General features: G+C 38.1%; 1 protein-coding gene across 1 annotated transcript in view; it reads right to left on the bottom strand.

Annotated features, from left to right (window-relative positions):
- Window positions 1–23320, bottom strand: part of clstn2b (calsyntenin 2b) — a 286166-nt gene extending 262846 nt beyond the window's left edge. The window contains exon 1 of the mRNA XM_083547861.1: window positions 22949–23320. Coding sequence (XP_083403987.1) covers window positions 22949–23024 — 76 coding nt within the window. The 5' untranslated portion in view covers window positions 23025–23320. The remainder of the gene's footprint in view (window positions 1–22948) is intronic.
- Between the last annotated feature and the right edge of the window lie 128 nt (window positions 23321–23448).

Raw genomic sequence — 23448 nt, 5'->3', positions numbered from 1 at the left:
ACAATTCTCACTTTTCTTCCCGTGGGCTCACCACCTGCAGGAGGGACCGTAAGGGATGGTGCTGTGTGGACTGGGCAGCAGTCGAAGGCGGGGGCCTGCTTAGACTGCTGCCCCCGCGACCCGAATTACGGATAAGCGGGAGAAAATGAACGAATGAATTAATTCTCACTTTTAGATTTATGCACTGATCCGTGCTCTGATCCGTTGCACATGCAATTTATGTAATTTCCTCTGTATAGACTTGTGTATATGCCACATACTGCCACATAGTGTATATGTGGCAGCTTTTACCTGCCACATATACACTACAGCACCGTTTCTTTGCATTTGTCAGCTTCTTAAGAAACTGGGTTCAGAGTCCAGGGTCAGACATGATACAGCATGACCTTAAGCAAAGAGGGTAAGGGCCGTGGCCAAGGGCCCAACAGTTTCAGTTTGGCGCTGCTTGGGGCTTAAACCTCTAACCTTCCGATCAGGAATCTCTTCCCCTAATTTATGTTGCTTAATGCAGCACTTTGGTCATGGAGGAACATTGAACTTCACTGTATATGGTTGAAATGGTAATAAAAAGCCACGACTTGACCACAGAGAATGTTGAAATACTAAAGGTCATGGTGTGAAGAATTCTGTGTTAACATGAGCATAACAATGTCTTGCCTGTTGGATGTAATGAATATGCAATTTGATGTGTTTTTTAATGAAGGTGCAGTAATAAATAATAAATATAGGAACACTGAAGCAGGCAGCTTCCCATCATCTCAAGTAATAATAGGATTTTAAAAAGAGGTACAATAAATCAGGTCTATTACCCTCACAGTCCTATTTGTAAGACACCATTTAAAGACCTTTCGACAAGCAATTCAATAGTTTATGACCCTTTTTTCTATTATTATCTATATAAGAGAACTTTGGTCCAGTCCAGTGTTTATCTCAAGCCAGTATGTCATTTTTCCAACAACTCTAACAACTAGTTTCAGCATTGGACTATTTTATTCTACTGTATATACATAATAAACCTGAGGTGAGTAATATCTTGTTGTGCCTGGTATTTTACTATAACCTATCTTTATCAACCCTCAGTTGGGCAAAAATATTCACTTGAGAGCTCAGAATATGTCTTAGGTAATGCTGATAAAGTGCTAATAGCTTTAAACCAAAGCAACAACGATTAACAAATTAGTTCAGATTAGCCGTTCATTTCAGTAGCCTTAATAATCCGCTTAGTTGTAGTCCATTAAGTCTGTTTGCAGAGGTATGCGTACTGTTTAAGTTGTACATAAGGTGTCAAATCTGTCCCAACTGACTAAATGTACAGTATGTAGTACTAGTATTATAATATCAATGGTGGATTTTTTGCAAAAAAAGTTTACAAAGCTTTATTAGTAAAATATTGCTAGAAGGTATACTGTACATATGATGCTTCTTGGCGAAATAAAGCTGAGATTGGCAGTTTTGCTTTATGTAAAGGGCAACTTCATAATTAGGCTGCTAATGAGTCAATTCCGAGGAAGCAAATGAGTCAATTAGCTAGCTTTTTCTACTGACACAATATCTATACAGGATTTGCTGTTCCAAAATGTGTCCTTTTAACATTTATTGACAATTACATCTATAAAGTACTTTAAAACAAAATGAATGAGACAGGCCACAACGGCAAACCCATGGGATCACTTTACCATGGGGAATGCACACATATAGGATGGTCACAGATTTAATGTTCCAATTATCAGTGTAAACTAGCTAAGAACTGAGGCTTAAGATTTGGCTAGCTAGCAGGCAGCCAGTAAATCATTTAACTTTAAAAGGCAGAATGAAGATAAAAACTAGAGGACAAGGACATGAAAAAAACAATTGTACTTAACCAAGAAAACACTATGCATGTCTGCAATGCATTGAAATTACACTTAGCATTGACCACAAATGGATTCCATTTGTCCATATTGCAAAACATCTACAACATTGAAAAATCCAATCTAAAAACATCTGTTTAATGACACAAATGGCCCGTTGTAAATAAAACATTTGATTGTTTTAATTTTTGAATATCAACAGACAAGTAAAATACAAATTGTTGAACACTTTAGCACTGTTTAGAATTAACTTTACTTACTTATATTCTAATGTGTGACAGTAATGAATTTAAAGCTGGTTAATTAGTAATAATATTGTAATTTGTCATTAGTAGTGTTTAAAGAAATCATACAACAGACATGTTCATATTTCAATCAATCAGAAACACAATCTGGCATTAAACTGGAAATGCCATGTCCATGACTGAGTTACTGGGAAGAAAACTCTTTCTCTCAATTTAGTCATTTGTACCAAAATCCAATTAGACAGTGCTTTATAGCAAAGTAGTGGCTCGAATTATGCAGTTGTATCTATAATTGATGTGCTTGTGCTGCTCAAGCTCTCATTCAATGACCACGTTTTTGTAACAAGCCATAGCAACGAAACAAAATCAAGTGGCTCTAATTTGAATCTTCCTTAGACTGCCTTGACTGACAGAATAAAGTACCACATTTCAGAATGCTAAATTGTTTTGAATATTTTATGATGGACCATTAACAGAAAATTAGGGCCTATGACATCACTATTGTGAACATTAGAACACATTATCATTATTCTGCCTGAGAGAAATGACTATTTTTAACATATTCTAATTTTCCTTCTATTTATATCTGATATTATAAACAGTGCATTTTAGTGAAATAGCCATGTCTGGTGATCGGGGATGAGGTACTGAAGTTTGGCAGTAATTATTTGCTAAAAAAAAATAACTATTTGTAATGGTAATGTAATGTAATGTTTATAATTTGAATTATTTTGGTTTAATTAAAAAATGTAGTAGGTTGGAAAAATCTCTACTGGTAATTTGTTGCCCTTTGTTAATGGCATGATTAGTCTATTGAATTCCACTAAGGACCAATAGAACCCACAATTGATAAATTGTGGATCACATGTCGGTATCTCCCAAACACGTCTACATAATAATAAATCCTGTACATGTAAACATTTGGTTATGATTATCAGCAGTTAATTGTTTACGTAAGTGTTTCTTCTCGTAAGTGTATGTGTGTCGGTCCAGTCTCTTACTGCGGAGTCTGATGGCAAGAAACTGCTACACAGTGAGAGATCCCTTTTTCCAGATGGCAGGAGTGTGTGTGTGTGTGTGTGTGTGTGTGTGTGTGTGTGTGTGTGTGTGTGTCTAAGGAATGTGTATGTTCAACCACAATGCTCATGGCTTTCGAGATGCAGCATGTTGTATAAATGTCTGTGATGGAAGGAAGAGAGAGAGACCACCTTAAAACGATTTCACACGGGACCACCGATTCCGTTTGTAGTAGTCCGTGAATGCAAATGTAATGGTGAGTTACTTTTAAATTAGGCTACAATCGAGTCCTAATAGTGTATCCAAGCACTGCAAACCACTGGGGGCTAGTAATCAGAACGTCTTTATGGTCATAAAAACCTTTAAAGTACACCAAAATGTAATTTTCACATATCCAAAAATGTTCCGAGCGCAGGGTCTCTTGTGTAGCCTCACTCCAGAAGCAGAACGGGTTTAAGGCCTTGTCTGATAAAGGCATTTTGGAAGTACTGGTGATTCAACTCACCTTCTGCTCAGTAGCTCAGAGCTTTAACCACTGATCCACTACTGGTACACTAATATTCAGAGATTATAGAACATAGAAGTAGTGCCGTAATAAAGATATTACAAGATTAATGTTCATAAGTGTGGTTAAACCTAATTAAAAATAAATTCTGATTCATATCAACTCACTGGCAGTGCAGGCAGCAGGCAGACCCACATTCAAATTCATTACAGAATAAGATGTCACAGACAAGGACTGAGAAAGAAGGACTGATTCTGCTTCCAGTAAAGTATGACCACAATAAATTAATAAATGAATAAATAATGAGCAAGTTTATGAATTACAGTACACGATCAAGCCATGTACAGTACACTGGTTTAAAGATTAGGGATTAGATTGTACTTCCATTAGCTAAACACTGGGAAACACACAACTGCAACTACCACCTTGTAGGAAATATATCACTTCACAAGTAATGGCCAAGTGCAACCAATTATATCAGAATTAGCACCTGAGATAACTGATCACCACATTCCAAAATATTCACACTCGCTTGCAGGCATGGCAGCATGCCTGCATTTCCGAGCCAAATTATTTTTCCCCTTACCCAAGAACTGAAAACTGGTAAAATGGCTTTCACTCATTATCTCAGGCTGCATAATTTAGACATGCTCACTAACTCGCGCTTCACTTTCTCCTGTCTTTACATGCACACCGTGATAAGTAGTCGCATATATTTGTTTGTTAATTTCTTGTTGCACTGTGCCTCCTGTCGTTGCTATGACATTTCTACGGCCGCCTTTAACCTTGATTATACCACAGACCAGGCATGATATTCACCAGAACTGAAACCCACACACACATCGAGCGCACGCCCGTTTGCCTGTTTATGTATAATAAAACATGCTCTTATATACTATTCAGCACAATGCTCCTAGCCACTAACAGGAATAAACACTGTAAGATTACAGGCATTGCTTGGAAAATGAGAGGTTTTTTACCATTCTCAACAAGATGTTGACAAGAGAGGTGTCATACAAAGGGTACTTGTAATTTCTCAAGACAGTCAACATCCATTTAATCCTTTCTTTATTCAACTTCTGTCTGGTTGTGGATACAGGACATTAGCTTGGAAGACAGATTGGTTGTTAGGAAACGCTTTGTGCTTTTTCTACGTTTTTTCTTTTATTTTTTTAAATTGCTCAACAAACTGAAGAAATTGCCTCACTGAATCATATGACAGGACATCATCTGTTCTTAAGCACAGGTATTAGATTCCACTTTGTTTGTAAAGAATTTGTACAAAATAGGCATTGTCTCTCTAAAACTACGTAACGAAGAAAACTTGAGAGGAACCAAATGTCCAGAACCAAATGTCCAAAACCAAATGTCCAATGAGTGGAGCAGAACCTCCTTCCATAAACCTAAACCCCTAACTCACAACCCTGAACGTTTTCTCGAATCCACATCGGTATGACAAACAGTCTTTATGATTGCAGCAGCAGTTTTTTATCCTGCATCCTCAATTTTAAGGCTGCAATCATATACTCATTTATTCAGGGGTTGGGGAAGTATGGTCGGTACAAGACTACAATATCTGAAATTGTATCAGAATTTCAACCCAAAATAGGTGTAGACTGAACAAAACATGTGTGGGCGAATTGTGACTTTGACATTTCAGCATCAAGTGTATAATTGTTCTCACCTGAGATTGTATCTTTTATCCGAATGACATTAAGTATTGGACCTATACAAACGTATCTAGTAGATTATTTTAAACCACAACAACCATGACCAGGCAGTTACATAACTATAATTGTGGTCTTTTTTTAGCCCACAAGCTTCATCTCAATCTATAAGTCTAAACTAGAAGTTCTGTGACAAGACACTTCTTCTAACAAAATTGTTTCCTATTATGCCTCTTACTTTTACCGCCTCTTGCTGTTGCACATTTTCATTCTCTAACTCATGTTGCCTTTTTGCACTGTTCACATGGTCACTGGTCATTTTATATATATATATATATATATATATATATATATATATATATATATATATATATATATATATATGTGTGTGTGTGTGTGTGTGAATTATACACAGAAGGGTATTATTTGGAATGAGGTATCTATCTATCTATCTATCTATCTATCTATCTATCTATCTATCTATCTATCTATCTATCTATCTATCTATCTATCTATCTATCTATCTATCTATCCATCCATCTATCCATCCATCCATCCATCCATCCATCCATCCATCCATCCATCCATCCATCCATCCATCCATCCATCCATCCATCCATCCATCCATCCATATATATATATATTGCTATTTGCACTTTTGGTTAGATGCTAATTGCCTTTCATTGACCCTGTACTTGTGCTCTGCACAATAATAAAAACAAGTTGAATCTAATCTAATCTTTTTTATAAAGTATATACTACTACTACTAATAATAATAATCAATCAATTAATTAGGTATAAATAAAAAATGAAAATAAAAGAATTTCATTTATGAAACATTTATATAATAATAATAATAATATTAATAATAATAATAATAATAATCCAAACCTAATTGATTTATTTGTTCCATATCTGTTAAAAACACATTATCTGTAGGTTAGCATATAATGTCTCATAATATATGAAGAAATCTGAATATATTTTTGAACAGACCACAACATTTCGCTATGAAGACATTCATAGATAATAATGGGCATTTCAAATCAGGGCATATTTTCTCCTTCATATTTCAAAAAAGCTGTGAAATCATTCAATTTGTCTACTTACATTTGCCACTGCCATAACTAATGTTTATGTGCATAAACTCGACCACATAGCTTGCAGTCATCTGCTATCAGAGCAGACATGCTCATTGCAGTAATGTAAAGGTTAAAATGTTATTCACACCTAATTAGTCATGCCTGGTGATGTGCAGCTCTCCATCTGACAGGATTTGATCTGAACTTTAATTGGTGTAGATTTACAGGGTACGGAGCACCAAGTCACATGACCCAATATAAAACCAAGAGGGGTACATAATAGGCTTCGGAAAATCACTGAAATCGTGTTGTCTATTATGCCTTTATCAAATAGCAGTGCTTTACTTCGTCTTTACCAAATCTTTCTTGTTCATGCTTCCATCATATGGAACTTCCATAATACTTCAACTATTAGTTAATCATCAACATCTCATTTGTGCAGAAATGTGAGCATTATTTTAATTTTAACGTTAATGAGCACAGATGTCTGACCACTTGAATACCGTTGTCCTGATGAGCTCCTCTGTATCTTACAGAACGCAAATTTCCAAATGATCTGAGGATGAACATATATAGGTGGGTGGACATAATTATAAACACACTACATCAAATCCTGGCCCACTTGGAAGTAGTTTTGTGCATAGGTCGAATTTTGTACACCCACACACATATCAAACCTTCAAAATGTATAAATTCATTCCATATCCTGAACCAATTAGTTTATATCCATGTCCATAATCAAGCATGATTATGATTAATGATGCGATTTGAACCCATTTTATGTCACTTTCATTTGCGTTCTTTCAAACTGAACGTTTAAATTGCGTTCTTTTAATGAATGGTATATTTTTGTTCCTATGACTGTGCCTCATTTAAGAAAATAATAAGAGATAGCATTTATTTCAAATAGATAAGTCAATCATTTGGTTATGCTCAGCTTCTGTTTTTGATTGCACCATAATTCTGCCATATGCCAGATTTAACTCATTATCTTGTCACTTATTTACAGTTTTATTTTTATTTTTTTTAATGTCATTCACAGTTTACTTATACTCACACTTTTATTTTTTATTATTTGGACCATGCTCACATCTAGAATGAACCTTTTTTACAGTATACACAGAAGAAAACTACAGAGGATAGATAGATAGATAGATAGATAGATAGATAGATAGATAGATAGATAGATAGATAGATAGATAGATAGATAGATAGATAGATAGATAGATAGATAGATAGATAGATAGATAGATAGATAGATTTTTCTATCTAAAATTTTTCTAGTAAAAATGAAAAAAAAAAAAATCTAATTTATAAAATTTTAATAATAATAATAATAATAATAATAATAATAATCATCATCATCATCATCCCATCCTAATTTATGTATTTGTTTCATATCTGTTAAAAACACATTATCATTAGGTTTGCATGTAATGTCTCATAATATATTTAGATGATTGGGAAGGTGGACTATCTATAAAAAATAATTAAGCAAACCCTCAAAAAAAGTTTCAAAAGTGGTTGATCTGGGTGTTCATGCAAGACTATGATCTTAAGTACACCTTCAAAGCTGTAACAAAACAGATCTAAGAAAACAATATGAAAGTATTGGAGCGGCCATCGCAAAGGCCTGACCTGAAACCTAATTTGTGAACTGAAATAGAGTGTCTGAGGAAAGAAGCCTACAAACCTGACTGAGATACACCAGTTCTGTCAGGGCTAATGGGCAAAACTTCCAGGAAAGTACTGCGAGAAGTGTGTGGAAGGCTAAAACGAGAGTCTGGAGTTCAAGCAATTATAAGAAAAGGCCACCAAATACTAACAAACCGCATGTAAAATTGTCAAGTTTTGACTCAATAATGTCATAAATAAAAGCTGATATAAATGTCTCTTTGTTGGTATTACATTTTATGGAAATAATATAGGGTTGCGTTAGGAAGGGCATCCAGTGTAAAAACGTGCCAAATCGAACGTGCGGATCATGAATACGGATGATTCGATGTGGCGACCCCTAATGGGAGAAGCCGAAAGAAAGTTAATAAGTGTAATTGACTTAATACAGGAAAAATACGCTAACATGAGATTTGTACTGAAAAAAAAAAAGGTTAAATGTCTTTAGCCTAGGTGTATTTGTATTCTTAACTTTTGCCTCAGCTGCAACATGAATAATCGAATCAATTTCCATTGGTTTTTTTATAAGGGGTGGAAGAAAACGTTACAGGTTTTTCATTACATCTAGTTTGTTACTTGTAAAAACTAATTATATTGACACCTCTGCAATGCCAGCATGAAACCCTAGGGCAGGGGTGGCCAACCAGTCAGAGACCGAGAGCCACATTTTTTACTGTGTTACCGCAAAGAGCCACATCATACACATGGGCACACATGAACATTACCCATCCTTTCCTCTCACACACACACACACACACACACACACACACACACACACACACACACACACACCTCTGCTCAGCCAGATTTATTGTAAATGTCACACACCAACATTATAATGACAGAAATTGACTCCTACAGTAATAAGACCACAGGACCACAGGTTCCACAGGTTCATTTTCAACAATGATCATTGTGTGCACTGTCTCACACACACAAACTCTCATTTTAACTAAGTCCACAAACAAAAATATAATGATTTACAATAGCGTTTTTCTTTTACTATGCATGTTGCTTAGTGGGATTTCTGGCATTCCTTGCCTTGAACAATCCCCTTTAAATCTGCCTCGTATTCCGTTGTTGCGACTCGAAGCAATTCTTTCACATTGGTGTCAGTCAGAACAGATGCTTTGATTTCACGTGTTTCAGGGTAGAAAACACAGCCTCGCAGACGTATGTTGACCCAAACATTGACAGTATCTTAGGCGCAGCCTGTTTGACATTGTATTTTTCCATTGGCACACTTTTCCAGAACTCAATGGTCCCTTCCCTTAAAGCAGGTTTCAGTTGGTCCTCCTCACAAAGATCGATCATCTCCAACTCAGCCGCAGCCTCATCTGTGACTAGCGGGGCTTTTAAACAGTCCGTCTCTGCATTAAATGGGTCAACGAGGAACATAATCTGTGGCCTTTTCAGTTGTAGATCACGGAACCGGGTCACAAAGCTTTCGTGCAGGTTTTCAACCAGTGTTGCATATCTGTCTGGTGACTTGCCCACTGGCTTTTAGCAGAGTGGGAAAATGCGTTAAATCTCCCTTTTGAATATGCGCCTGGAACAGCTTCAGTTTGTTGACAAACGCAAACACACTGCACCAGGTCAGGCAGCATTTTTTATTTACCCTGCAGGGTCATGTTCAGTCTGTCCAGTGACACAGCATGTCGACCAAAAAGGCCAGATCCACAATCCACTTGAGGTCCGAGAGCTCGGGATAGTCCTTGTCCTTCTCTTCCATTAACAGTTTCTCGGCATCCAAAAGCTCAAAGAAGTGAGAGAGTACCTGGCCTTTTGACAGCCACCTAACAGTGCAGTGCAGCAGCAGGTCACCTGGAAGCCCTTGGTCCAACTCAGTGATGAGATTCTAGAATTGCCGATGGTTAAGCGCATGTGTGCGGATGTAGTTGACGATTTCCATCATAGGCTTCATGACGTTGTCTAAATTCAATGATTTAGACACGAGTTGCTTCCTGTGGATGATGCAGTGGAAATTCCAAAACTCAGGAAACTTTTGGTCAGCTTTGCACAACCCCACAAGCCCGTTCACAGATCCGATCATGGCTGGCACTTCATCCGTGGCTATTGCAGTTAGTTTCCGTATGGGCAGATTTGCTTTCGCAAATGCAGCCTTAATGGTTTCTTTCACATCCATGCCACAGGTTCTGTCTTTTAATGGTACAATATCAAGGAGTTCCTCTTTGATCACACAATCGTTTGACACAGACCATGCAAATATTGCGAACTGAGGCTTGTGTTGTATGTCACAACTCTCATCCAATGCAACACTAAAATACTCACATGCTTGAAGGTCAGAGTGCAACTGTGATTCAATAGCCATGTTAATGTCCGATATTCTGTGTTCAACAGTGTGGCGGGACAGTTGGGCGTCTGATACCATGCGTTTTAGTTTTAGATGGCTTTTTAGCCCGTGCAATGTTCCAAGCCAGTTGATACGATGCAAGCGTTGCGAAATTCAGTCCCTTTTGGAAATTCCTGGTCGATGTTAGCATGGAGTGAGCTGAAGTGGCGCTGAAGATTTGAAGCTTTGAAATGCGCTAATGACGCCTGACATATAAGGCAGAATGGCTTGCCATTACGTTCAACAAAAAAATATAACTCTCCCACTCTGTTAAAAACGTCCTGTATTCATCTTCCTATTTTCGTTTTGCTGTGCATTTTTTCCCTGCCATTTTGAGAGCGAACTTGTTTATTTGAAATTTAAGCAAAACATTTGCATATCAAAGTTTGCGTTTGTGGTGGGGTTTTTTATATGCTGAGATGAAAATCCCGCTAAGTTTCCCAGTAGAGGCAAGATCATTTACCGTATTTTTCGGACTATAACCCGTTACTTTTTTTCCACGTTTTGAACCCCGCGGCTTAAACAACGAAGCGGCTTATTTATAAATTTTTTCTGGGTTTTTCCCGGTTTCACAAACTTCAAGCCAAAAAACTGAACCCCATAACATTAGATCAATGAAATTTCCGAACGGAAACGAAAAAACGCACCTCACCGGGTGTTCTAAGCTGCACGGCACCGGGAGAAAAAACTTTTTTTTTTAAACGCACGACGATGCCAAAAGATAAACTCTCGAAATAAATAGTTGTGAAAGGAAAGAGGAAGACAGTGAACAATGACTTTCTTGGTAGGCTACTGTTTAGATACAAGCCGTTGTAACGCGTTGAGTCTGGGTCATGGGAGAGCTCGCTAACTCCAGTTGCAACAGAAATCATATAAGCACAGACAGGTTTCTAAAACTCGTGCTTTTTTATTTTTCTTGGCAACAGCGTTACGGGTTAGTCAAAGAAACTTAGAAATGAGCATCAGAAAATAATAAGGACATAATCCTCGGTCTTGCACACATGCAGTAATAGCGGAAAAATGCGGCGGCAGGCTGTTCCCAAAATGCCGCTTTGCTCTTAAAGGAGCCACAATATATTTCACCCGTTACACCGTGTAACAGACACTGTCTTTCGTTCAAGCCTGTGTAAAGTTCATTAGTTTCAGTGTAGACGCTTATTTATGTTTAAAATTAAAATCTTTGTCAAATTCAGTGCTTATATATGGGTGCGTTTTATAGTCCGGAAATTATGGTAAGTCTTAAAAATACTGTATTGAACTCAAGCAAAGCGAACACGAACATAAAAAAAAAATCACAAACACAAACTTTGATATGAACATAAGAGCCGCATGAAACCAGCCAAAGAGCTGCGGGTTGGCCACTTCTGCCCTAGGGCAACCCGGAAACTTTGGTTTGTAAATTCATCTTCAGTAACATTTTTGTCCTGGTCAGGGTCATGGTACCTGTAAAGTCTAGCTTGGGAACACCTGACCTCAAACCAAACCAACTGTTCCACATCAGTGGTTATATTTCTTTAGCTTACATAAAAATTTAAAATCATAATTAAAAACACATAACCTGATCATGAAGAACCGTTTTTACATTAATAAAAGCTGCTGAACAAATGACCATCTCATGACAGATCTATATAATGATTAATGTTTGCATAATTTTGACTGCCCTATAAAAATTCTAATTTTCTTGTATGTAACGTCTCAGTGCTTTTGTTAGAGGAATATAATATGCACTTTGTTCATTAAAAAAAGGAAGCTTACAGCAGACTATAATGGTCTATGCCATCAAATCATGTCAGAATGGCTGTAATTATAGGCTTCCAACTGGGACAAGCCCCGTCATTCCTGAATCATAATTAAAAGTTCAGTACTAGAGAACGCCTTTTCGACATGGTGAAGTGATTGCCTTTCGTCTTTTCATTCCTTCAAGCATGGTTCCCATTTTTTTGTTTTCCTTTTCTCTTTTTTTTGAATACTTTTCAATAGCTTTATCAGCAACCTAAATGTCACGGCATGTTCATGTGTAGAGCAGTAGGCAGTTGTGCATCCAACCATGTGACTATATTTCTGGAAGCGTAATGACAAATTATCTCACTCTCGCTCCGTCTCTCTCTCTCTCTCTCTCTCTCTCTCTCTCTCTCTCTCTCTCTCTCTCTCTCTCTTTCTCTCTCTCTCTCTCTCTCTCTCTCTCTCTCTCTCTCTCTCTCTCTCTCTCTTTCTCTCTCTCTCTCTGTGTATCTACAGCTCACAGTGAGTAGTGCATTCACACTGAGAAATCTGTCCAGTGCATGTTTGAAACCTGGATGATATATTAGAAGTGCAGTAATTGAAGAACATTGGTGCTCATTGCATTTGCACTTGCAGCCTCACCTACATAACAACTTTTTAAAATATTCGGTCTCTAATGTCTGAGATGTATAAATGTTAAAACATTGGAGTATGCTTGTACATTCTCTGTAAAATCATCCGAGTGCATTTTTATATATAAGAACACCGGATTATGCTTGTATGTATTGTGTAAATATACTGGCGTATGCTTGTGTATATTCTGTAAATACATTGAATAATGCATTTGTATATTCTCTCTATTAACATCATTATAATTTGTAAAAACACTGGAATACAGGCTATGCTTCGATGAGATATTACTCAATGTTTGTAGTGTTTTAGACCAAATTCCAGTATTTAAGAATATAAGACAAGCAAATTAGACTGGCTTTAAACACCTACAAAATATAATGTGCTCCCTGGAAGTCGCGCCTTCTTTCTGCTCACTAAAGAATCCATAGTGCTAGCGTTAGCCGCTAACCAAGAAGTGGCTAGCGGCTAAAGCCAGTGCTGTGCATTCTTTAGTGTTTTATGTCCAGCTTCTGAAGAATTTTATGTATGAGAATTTCTCTTGAAATGCCGTTTCGGTTTATTTTAACTGGCAGCCTCCTGCTAAACAGCATTAACAGAAAAATTGCCCACTATTTGAACAACCGATTCCCGAAAGGATCATTCCGAAATATTGTATATGCATTTTTTCATCAGTTTACTCTGTATTACTGATGAATCACTTAAATATCCACAATTCCACTTAAGTTTTCATGATTGGCAAAGCCATTTTTGGTTCCTGTCCTGTTGAGCTTTTCGATTTATCCCATTGGTATTTACTGATTTAATTTATTACTTACAACATTAGATAAATCCTGGTAAAAGATCAAATTCAAATCCATCCAATACAGTGTCATTTACAGGGACTTTTATAATATTCAGTCTTGAATATATATGGAAGGAGTCTACAGTGACAGTGGCAAAACCTCTATAAGAGAGTTTGCAAGACTTTATGCCTCCAGGGTTAATAAACATACTTGTCGTATTATTATTACTATTATTACTAGAAAGAAAGAAAGAAAGAAAGAAAGAAAGAAAGAAAGAAAGAAAGAAAGAAAGAAAGAAAGAAAGAAGATGGTGATCGAAACCCTTATATCTGCTGTAACTTACTGTATGTAAAAACACCATCTATTTATGACTAAGAAATATGATGTCATTGGATTCGATTTGAACTATTAGAGCAATAACACTTCTTTTCTAATGCATATCTTTTAGAGTGGCCTCATCATTTCACCAAGTCATTGATTCTCTCCCTATTACATCATGCTTAGTCGTGTTTTATTTCTTACACAGTTGAAATATATTTCACTTTGAAAGATATCGACTATAGTTTGCAATATATTTCATCTCCTCACCATTTTGTGTCTCAAAATTTCTATTTTCTTACATATATCTTTTTCGAGGCTAAAGAGCACAGTCTGGCCCTGCTGCAGGAAAAATTCAATAGATGATCTATCAACAGAAAACAAATAAAGGTTTGGCGACTGGCCCCATTTAGGCCTGTAAAAAAATATAAAAATGAAAAAATAAAAAGGTTTTCTCCTTTTAGTCACTCTACACACAGGTCGCAGTCACCTCGCCATCATCTGTCAATCTCAGCTTAATTCTGTCACTCAGAGAGACAGTAACGTGCGGTAAAGGGTTCCAAAGCTGCTGGAATTAACCTCATCCAGTTATCCTTCAGCTGGAGGAAAAAGACAGACAGACAGACAGACAGACAGACAGACAGACAGACAGACAGACAGACAGACAGACAGACAGACAGACAGACAGACAGACAGACAGAGAAAGAGAGAGAGAGAGAGAGAGAGAGAGAGAGAGAGAGAGAGAGAGAGAAAGAGAGAGAGAGAGAGAGAAAGATGGGGGTGCAGGTGACGACAAGATCGCAACTGGCTAATGCAGGCAGCAGATTGCCTTCCACCCACACAATGTCACCCTGATGTGTGATACACACTAGATACTATAACAGAGAAATAGATAAATAGAATTTCTGAAATTGAATGATGGATCATATCTGAGAAAGAGAGAGGAGGGAGCAAGAGAGAAGGAGAGAGAGAGAGAGAGAGAGAGAGAGAGAGAGAGAGAGAGAGAGAGAAAGAGAGAGAGAGAGAGAGAGAGAGAGAGAGAGAGAGAGATGATGGATCATATCTGAGAAAGAGAGAGGAGGGAGCAAGAGAGAAGGAGAGAGAGAGAGAGAGAGAGAGAGAGAGAGAGAGAGAGAGAGAGAGAGAGAGAGAGAGAGAGAGAGAGAGAGAGAGAGAGAGAGAGAGAGAGAGAGAGAGAGAGAGAGAGAGAGGCGGGAGGGAGGGAGGAAAAGAATGAGAAACAAAGCGAAAGAAGCCTCTTAAAGTTAGCTGATTTGTCAATTTTAAAAGAACAAAGACAACACAGTCTCTTCATTAAAAGAAATGAACAAAGGTGAGAAAGAAAAAGAAATCCAGCATGTGGTGTAAAGGAAGAAAACTCTTTAGATTTGCCATTTTGTCACAGATTGAAAGAACACCGAGCCGACAGTCTTCTTTACCTGGCTGATAGAGAGGGTGAGACACCAACAAAGAACAGAGAGAGGAAATAGATGAAGCAAAAGAGAGAGGGACATGGGGGGGGGGAGTGAAGAGAGGAAAGAAAAAAAAGGGAGAATGAAGCTCGATAAACTTGCCTTTTTGTCACACATTTAGAGAGCACTGATAACACAGACCCATTATTATATATGACTTCATCACCTGCCAAGAGGACAGAGAAAGAGAGAAAGAGAGAGGGAACAGAGGAAGCTGTACAAATTTGCCCTTTCGGCACAAATTTAAAGAGCAAAGGTAACAGAGACCTCATTATGTGCGACTTCCATTGCCGATAGTTTATCACAGAAACTGCGCTCTTTGGCGTTTATTTTGTTTTTAATAAAAAAGCACGTTTCAGTGAATCTTTTCCTCCATTTCTTAATGCCTCCCTCCATCTCTCCTTCTTCCTGCCTTTCCACTTCAGTCTTTTGGAATTTAACTGAGGTTGTATTGATAAATCATCGTTTACTGTGTGTTGTGCATTTCTTTACATCAGTGGTGTGTGTCTCCCATCCCGGGACTCTATGATGTGTCATCAATCCTGATACGTACAAGACAATTCCACTAGGAGAGGTTTTAATGCAGTATGTGACCCAGTAACAAACAAAAAGGATTAGAAGGCCACACCACATTCACTGCCAAACACACAGGCCATACATCCTTTTCTTACACTTATCAAGGCCACAGTTCCTTCAGTGAGTGTTACAGGTACAACCACACCTCAATTACATCTCTTAATGAAAGTGACATAGAGGTTATATGTGAAGAAACAGGTACATAAGAAATGCTTAGATCATTTGTCATGTTTAGAAGCCACACCTCCATTCCTCCATTACTGGGACATTAAAATTCTAAGGACACACTTTTATCCATGGAACTTACAAACACAGAGAGCAGATTTGCTTCAGTGTGCTGATATACCTACACACTAAGCCACTCGATCTCCTTCATAGGGCTAGCAGAACTATAGATCACACCTAATACACATTGCTGGCAGAGCCACAGGCCACACCTCCTTCAATATGCTGACAGACCCACAGGCCACACCTCTTTAAACATACAGACAGATCCGGAGGCCACACCTGTTTTGGTATGCTAACAAATACACAGGCCACACCTCCTTCACTTTGTTGATAGACCAACAGGCCACACCTCCTTCAATATACTAAGAGATCCACAGGCCACTTCTCCTAGAATATACTGAGAGATCCACAGGCCACACCTCCTTTAATATACTGAGAGATTCACAGGCCACACCTCCTTCACTTTGTTGATAGACCAACAGGTCACACCTTGTTTAATATACTAAGAGATCCACAGGTCACACCTCCTTTCATATACTGAGAGATCCACAGGCCACACCTCCTTCAATATACTGAGAAATCCACAGGCCACACCTCCTTCAATATACTGCCAGATCCACAGGCCACACCTCGTTCAATATACTGCCAGATCCACAGGCCACACCTCGTTCAATATACTGAGCGATCCACAGGCCACACCTCCTTCAATATACTGCCAGATCCACAGGCCACACCTCCTTCAATATACTGCCAGATCCACAGGCCACACCTCATTCAATATACTGCCAGATCCACAGGCCACACCTCATTCAATATACTGCCAGATCCACAGGCCACACCTCGTTCAATATACTGAGCGATCCACAGGCCACACCTCCTTTATTTTGTTGATAGACACATAGGCCACACCTCCTTCACAGAAGGATGAAAGAGAGCTAAATCAATTTCAGGATGTATGTAAATGACATAAATAAACAGCTTAGTATGATTGTTTGTTTGTGTGTGTGTTGTTTGGTATCAGACCTGGACCAAAACAGCGACACTTGGATCGATTTGCGAATCAATGTAGATCTTTTGTAAATATTGAGACTCTGCACACTGATTTGTCAATCTTTACCCCCTGCAGTGAGCATGCATGCATGTGTGTGTGTGTGTGTGTGTGTGTGTGTGTGTGTGTGTGTATGTGTGCAAGTGCAACTATCGAACATAATGCTGTTAATCATCATGTGGGCAAGTGATTGGGTTGCTGTTAATCAGCCATCTTGCTCTCTTTGATCCAATTAAAAGGAATAAGGAAAACCCACTCAAAGTGATTTGTTCTGTTCACACTGAAGCTGTTTAGACTGATTATCCAGGGGTTGAGCTCAGCTCTGTCCTTATACTGACGTTATTTCTGGAAATATTTTATGTAAATCAATTCAGAGTATCAGTTTAGGCAGATGTGAAGTTTTACATACATGCATATGCACAATGTGTGTGTGTGTGTGTGTGTGTGTGAGAGAGAGAGAGAGAGAGAGAGAGAGAGAGAGAGAGAGAGAGAGAGAGTGTGTGATGTGTAGAGTTACAGTAATAGGTTATTTAAATGCATCCTGCTTGGATGCAGTATTACAGTGAGGCAGTGCTTTAGGCAACTTCTGCAGAAGACCTTCATGTTTAGATTTCCTGCTCAACTGTATCTATATTAAGCAAAAGTCTAGTAGCGTCTATGCCCGGAAAATAGAAAGGGCTCGGCTCTGACACACACGGAAAGACATCAAGGAGTTTAAATGTGCAGTCAAAAGGCTGTAGTGACAAGCTCAGTTTCTTCAAGGTTATAATATTGTTTCCCCTCAGTTTAAGAGCTCATTCATTTATTCCCATTTGCCCATTCGTATTTTTTCTAACCCGATGCAGCACTCCGATTAGTTTTCCATGTACTATAATGCACAACAATTTGCATTTTTAGAGAGTTTAGCACATGCATCTCATTTGCTGTAAAGTCGTTTCCTTTCATAATCCATCTTTTTTTCTCTGCTTTCAGCTGCATTCTCGGGTTGTTTCATTTTGCCCTATTTCTCCTCCTTTCCTCTATGTTTTTGTGTAGCACTAGCCCCCAAACACACACATACACACACACACACACACACACACACACACACACACACAAAAATTGCCCCTGGGAATCAATTAGACACGAGGAAGCATTCTTTCCACATTTTTAATTGGTTTGTGAATCTCCTTTAAAAATATACACTTGCAAGTGCACTACTTAGACACTGCTTTAGACCTGTTAGAAGTGTGTGTGTGTGTGTGTGTGTGTGTGTGTGTGTGTGTGTGTGTGTGTGTGTGTGTGTGTGTGTGTGTGTGTGTGTGTGTGTGTGTTGAGGAATAGTACAATTGTAACCATTCTCCTCAACATTTTGAAAGAATAACAAAAAAAATGCACCATTATCCTCATCCCATTATCTTATGATAGATTTCTGGTTTTTTTTGTTCCCCCAGACGTCCTTTCGGTGAGCTGAATCCAGCTCCTGCTCCAGCTGTGTCCGTCTCATTATCACAGACCTCTAATACTCACCTTCAAAAGTACATGTGCAATCTGCAAAATATCAAATCAAATCCCATTAATCTCTGGATTGACTTTATACAAGATGATAAGGATGAAGCCCACTGTACTTCACCTCCCGATGCTTTCGAAGCATCTTTGGCCTGATCTACGAAACTAGACACACAAAGGCAATTTGAACAGAATACTGTAGGTAAGCAATGCACTTCGTATTTAACGTCTCCTTTAATTAGTTGATTGAAATGTCTGCACAACACACGGAGCACTAAAAAATCCTCAACTGATACAAAGTTAGGGGCTGATTTTTCAAAAATAATAATGCATGATACAATGCACTATTTTCCTGGTTTGACATTAAAGTGCCTTGCAAGCACACTTCAGCAACCCCCTTACTTTCTTCTACAGCGTTTAAGATTTACAATTTGCATGACTATCATGCTGAAAGCATTTTTTTTATTCATGCACATTCACCATTTCCCACATCCAAGTTGACCAACCGATTCTTGAAGAGTGGAACTGAATCGTATTCGCCCAAATACTAGAAACTAGAACAAATATGGATGAGGATTACATTCATGCAACTTAGCAGAAACCCTTCAATTTCTATCAATATAAACATTTTAAGACTCTTCACTAAGAATCAAATCAGTCTAACAGGGTGGCCAGATGCCTTGCTTTGTGTTGTCCTGCACAGCATATACGTTTTTTGTTACACATTTCGGAACTTGACATAATGTTCAACTTGATCATTGTAAATAAACAGTCAGAGCAGGTTTTTTCAGGTTCCTATGATTATACTTTGCTTTATCAGTCTAATGTTTTCTGTCAAATGCACTTAATAACTTAACAGTCGTACGTGGGAGGCAAATCTGACTTTAATCAAAAGTTTGTGAAGTAAGTACTGAAGCCTGTGGTGTGTATCATCATCATCAGTGGGCACACGTCCGGATACTTCATAGAAATCATTTGATAATAACATAGATCTACTCTATGAGCCACAAAGTTGGATTCACACAGTTGTATAGGATGTCTTTGGGTCGTTAAATCTTCCCCATCACTTGAATTAGGAGACCCAAACATGCTCCAGCAAGACAATGCCCCTGTACATAAAAAGAGCTCCATTGAGATATGGTTTCCAAGGGTTGGAGTAGAAGATCTTGAGAGCTTTGAACTTTAACCTGTAAGCCTTCGGCACAGATTTCGGGACTCACAGCTGAAATGCCCTACCTAATTTTAAATGTTAACAGTTCCTGATAAAAGTGGGCTACATACACAATTTAAATAGCTTTAAAAAGAAGACACTTTGAGCTTTGCTGTCCATTATTCGAAGTTGATATTGTTTAAAAAGATAAGTTATAGAAAGTTATAAATGATGTAGTACCGTGAAAAAAAAAAATTCCGAATTGAATTTTTTTTCCTTCATATATAAATATATGCAATCAGTCCAGGAGCAATCCAGAAAAGTACTGGGTTAAAAGCCACATGTATCCTGAGTTTATATTTAAAATTTAATGGAGATATTATGAAAAATTAGATTGGATTCTGGTTCACTCCGCCCCACCCAGCCCAAATTTTAGGACTCACAGCTAAAATGCCCTCCATAACTTTTAATGTTAACAGTTCCTGATAAAAATGTGCTACATAAACAATTTAGATGTCGTTGGAAAGAAGACACTGAGCTTTACTGTCAACTGTCAAAGTTGATGTTGCGCAAAAAGATAATAAGTTATAGATGATGACACGCTATGGATATACATTTCCTGCATTGAACATAATTATTATTTCATATATAAATTCATGAAATTTAGTCCTGGAGCAATCCAGAAAAGTACTGGGTTGAAAGCCACATGTCTCATGAGTTTATATTTCAGATTTTATGAAGATTTTCTTGACAAACATTTATCCGAGATTATGTCTGATATTTCTGCTATTAACCCTTTGGAATGAATTGGAACACTGACTGCACACTAGGCCTCCTCACCTGACTTTACTAAAACGCTTGTAATCACTCGGAATGAGCATAAATCTCCACAAACACACTCCAAAATCTAGTGGAACATCTTCTGAGAAATGTGGAGGTTATTAAAACAGCAGAAGAGGACTAAATGTAGGACTTAATAGGCTGTTCAGGAAGTATATACTGTACAAACCTTTGGTCAGGTGTCCACACACTCTTTTTCATATATGATGTGTTTGTCTGATACAAACAACATTAATATCCAAACTGTATCATTAAGGCCAAGGATAAATGTTTCTTATTCATTTAGATAGAGAACAAAATGGTATTGTAGGTTTGTCAGTTGTGGAAATGTGTCCCAAAATGTCCCTGGCAAACATGCTGTGGGCCTTTTTGAAATAAGTATACAGTAGATATAATAGTAAATTGGTAATGTTCACAAAAATCATCCAACAATTTATACAGAAAATCGACACTCAGTAAAAAACTTTACTTAACATCATGCATACACAGAGCACCTTAAAATACTTACTAACTAACTAAATTACTTGTCTAACTTGTGTCATGTAGATACACATCCTTTCTCTATGGCTCAATGATACCTCAATAACATGCAATGTTTTGGTTTTCTCATGAATTTATATCACAACCCCCAGATGAAGGAGTACTCTGATTTAAACCTTTTTTAACCAGAATTTACTACTTGAAACTCCGACAAGCGAACAGAAGACATGAGATAAAACTCGACTGGAATTCTCAGACACTAAAGCAGACATCCTGGATGCTAGTCTGCAGCCAGTCATTGAGAATTCACTCTAGGCTTGTTAGTTCACACAAGACATGAGGGTTGTAGATCAAACATGCACCTTTTCATGAAGATGGTCCTGATCAATCATGCGCAGTGTCACCAGAGGCGTGACCCAACTCCGAGTGAGAATAAGTTCATGGCAATTTTCAATTGATAAAGTGGTAAATACAATCATCAAGCGATAGAAACGTGTGAAAAAGTGGCAAAGGTTAAGATTAAAAAAAAGAGAAGAAAAGGAAACATCTCAAAATAAACTTCAGCAGTGTGTGTGTGTGTGTGTGTGTGTGTGTGTGTGTGTGTGTGTGTGTGTGTTTGTGTGTGTGTGTGTGTGTGTGTTTGTGTGTGTGTGTGTGTGTGTGTGTTCAGAGATAAAGTCAACATCAAGGAAGAACAACAAACAGAGACAATGCATTAATTTTCTTCTCTCTCTGTCTCTGTCTCTCTTTCCTTCTCTCTGGATAAGATGATGGAGGGATGTCAGAAAGGATTCAAGGATTCTGGAAATCATTTATCTAATGATTGATGAGCATGGAGATTATAATAATGTCTAAAATATATTTAAGATATAACAGCATATTGACTTTTCAGGTGTAATACTGATTAATTCATTGTGATAACAGTAGTAAGAGTGAATACATTATGACTCTTTCTTTCTTTCTTTCTTTCTTTCTTTCTTTCTTTCTTTCTTTCTTTCTTTCTTTCAATCCTTTGTTCTCTCTCTCTCTCTCTCTCTCTCTCTCTCTCTCTCTCTCTCTCTCTCTCGTTCTCTCTCTCTCTCTTATTTTCTTTCTTTCTTTCTTCCTTCCTTCCTTTCTTGAATGTTAGATTGATTGAGTGTGTTATTCGGTCTTGTTTTTGTTGTCCCTACACTTCAGAACCCAGTAGTAAGATTTATTCTAGACTGGAACGAGTGCGTATTAAAGTTCTAATGAGCTTTTTTTGTCCATTATGTACGAGTTCAACAAAATCCAAAACTCTTTCTCACTCTCAGGGATAAGATAATGGACTGATATAAGAAATGATCCCATTATTCTGGAAATTGTTGTTTTTTTTAATTGCTTGATGAACATGGAAATAATAAAATTGCCTAAAACATAATATTTATTTTTGATTTGGATCATTTGGATAAAAGTAGTAAGGGTGAATAAAGTATGACATTTCTTTCCCTTTTCCTTCTTCTCTTTTACATTGAGTGTGTTATTCTATTATGCTTTTGTTTGTTGCTTTATTTGACATTAAAGACAATATTTCTTTTATACAGCAGTAAAATGAGTTTGTACTGAAGTTCTGAATAGATGTTTTTGTCCCTTTCGTACGAGTTCAACAAAATCTCCTGCACCTACAGCACCAATATTGAAACTGTTACCAGTTTTTCTTGCTTTCGGATGGATTTACGACGCAATCCCAGTCCTGTGTCCTCTTCCCTTCCAGTCTCTCTCTCTCTCTCTCTCTCTCTCTCTCTCCCCCTCGCTCTTCCCCCGCGCGCGCAAAGGTGAGTCGTCCTTCACCTTACCTTTCCTGGAGACGACGGCGGCCGACAGCGCGAGCGCGAGGGCGACCGCGCGCGCCCACATTGACGGCGTCTTCATTCTCGCTCTTCTCCGGAGAGGAAAAAGTCGATTCAAAATAAGATGTTCCGATGTTTTCTCTCTTCTTCTTTTTTTCTCGCTCCCTTCTCTCACTCCCTCTCTCGTAGATTGTTCGCAGGACTGGTAATAAAACGAGCGGAAGTCCTACAGACAGACAGACAGACAGACAGACAGACAGGAGAAGAAAAGTCGTCACCGGCAGGTTAGTCGGGATCTCTCCGCGCGTGCGAGCGCTCTGGAGCCGCGACCAGCCCAGGATACGCAGACCATGCCGTGACGTCACGGGGAGGGGGGGAAATGAAGCACATGGATCATAGACACACACACCTACACCTACACACACACACACACACACACCAATGTCTTAATGTCCTGCTGAGGACTTATTCCACATAATTATATTATAATTAATTATCTTATTATT

The sequence above is a fragment of the Silurus aristotelis genome, assembly GCF_946808225.1.
Source record: "Silurus aristotelis genome assembly, chromosome: 8".
Taxonomy (NCBI): Eukaryota; Metazoa; Chordata; class Actinopteri; order Siluriformes; family Siluridae; genus Silurus; species Silurus aristotelis.
This window is presented reverse-complemented; position numbering and strand designations above follow the sequence as displayed.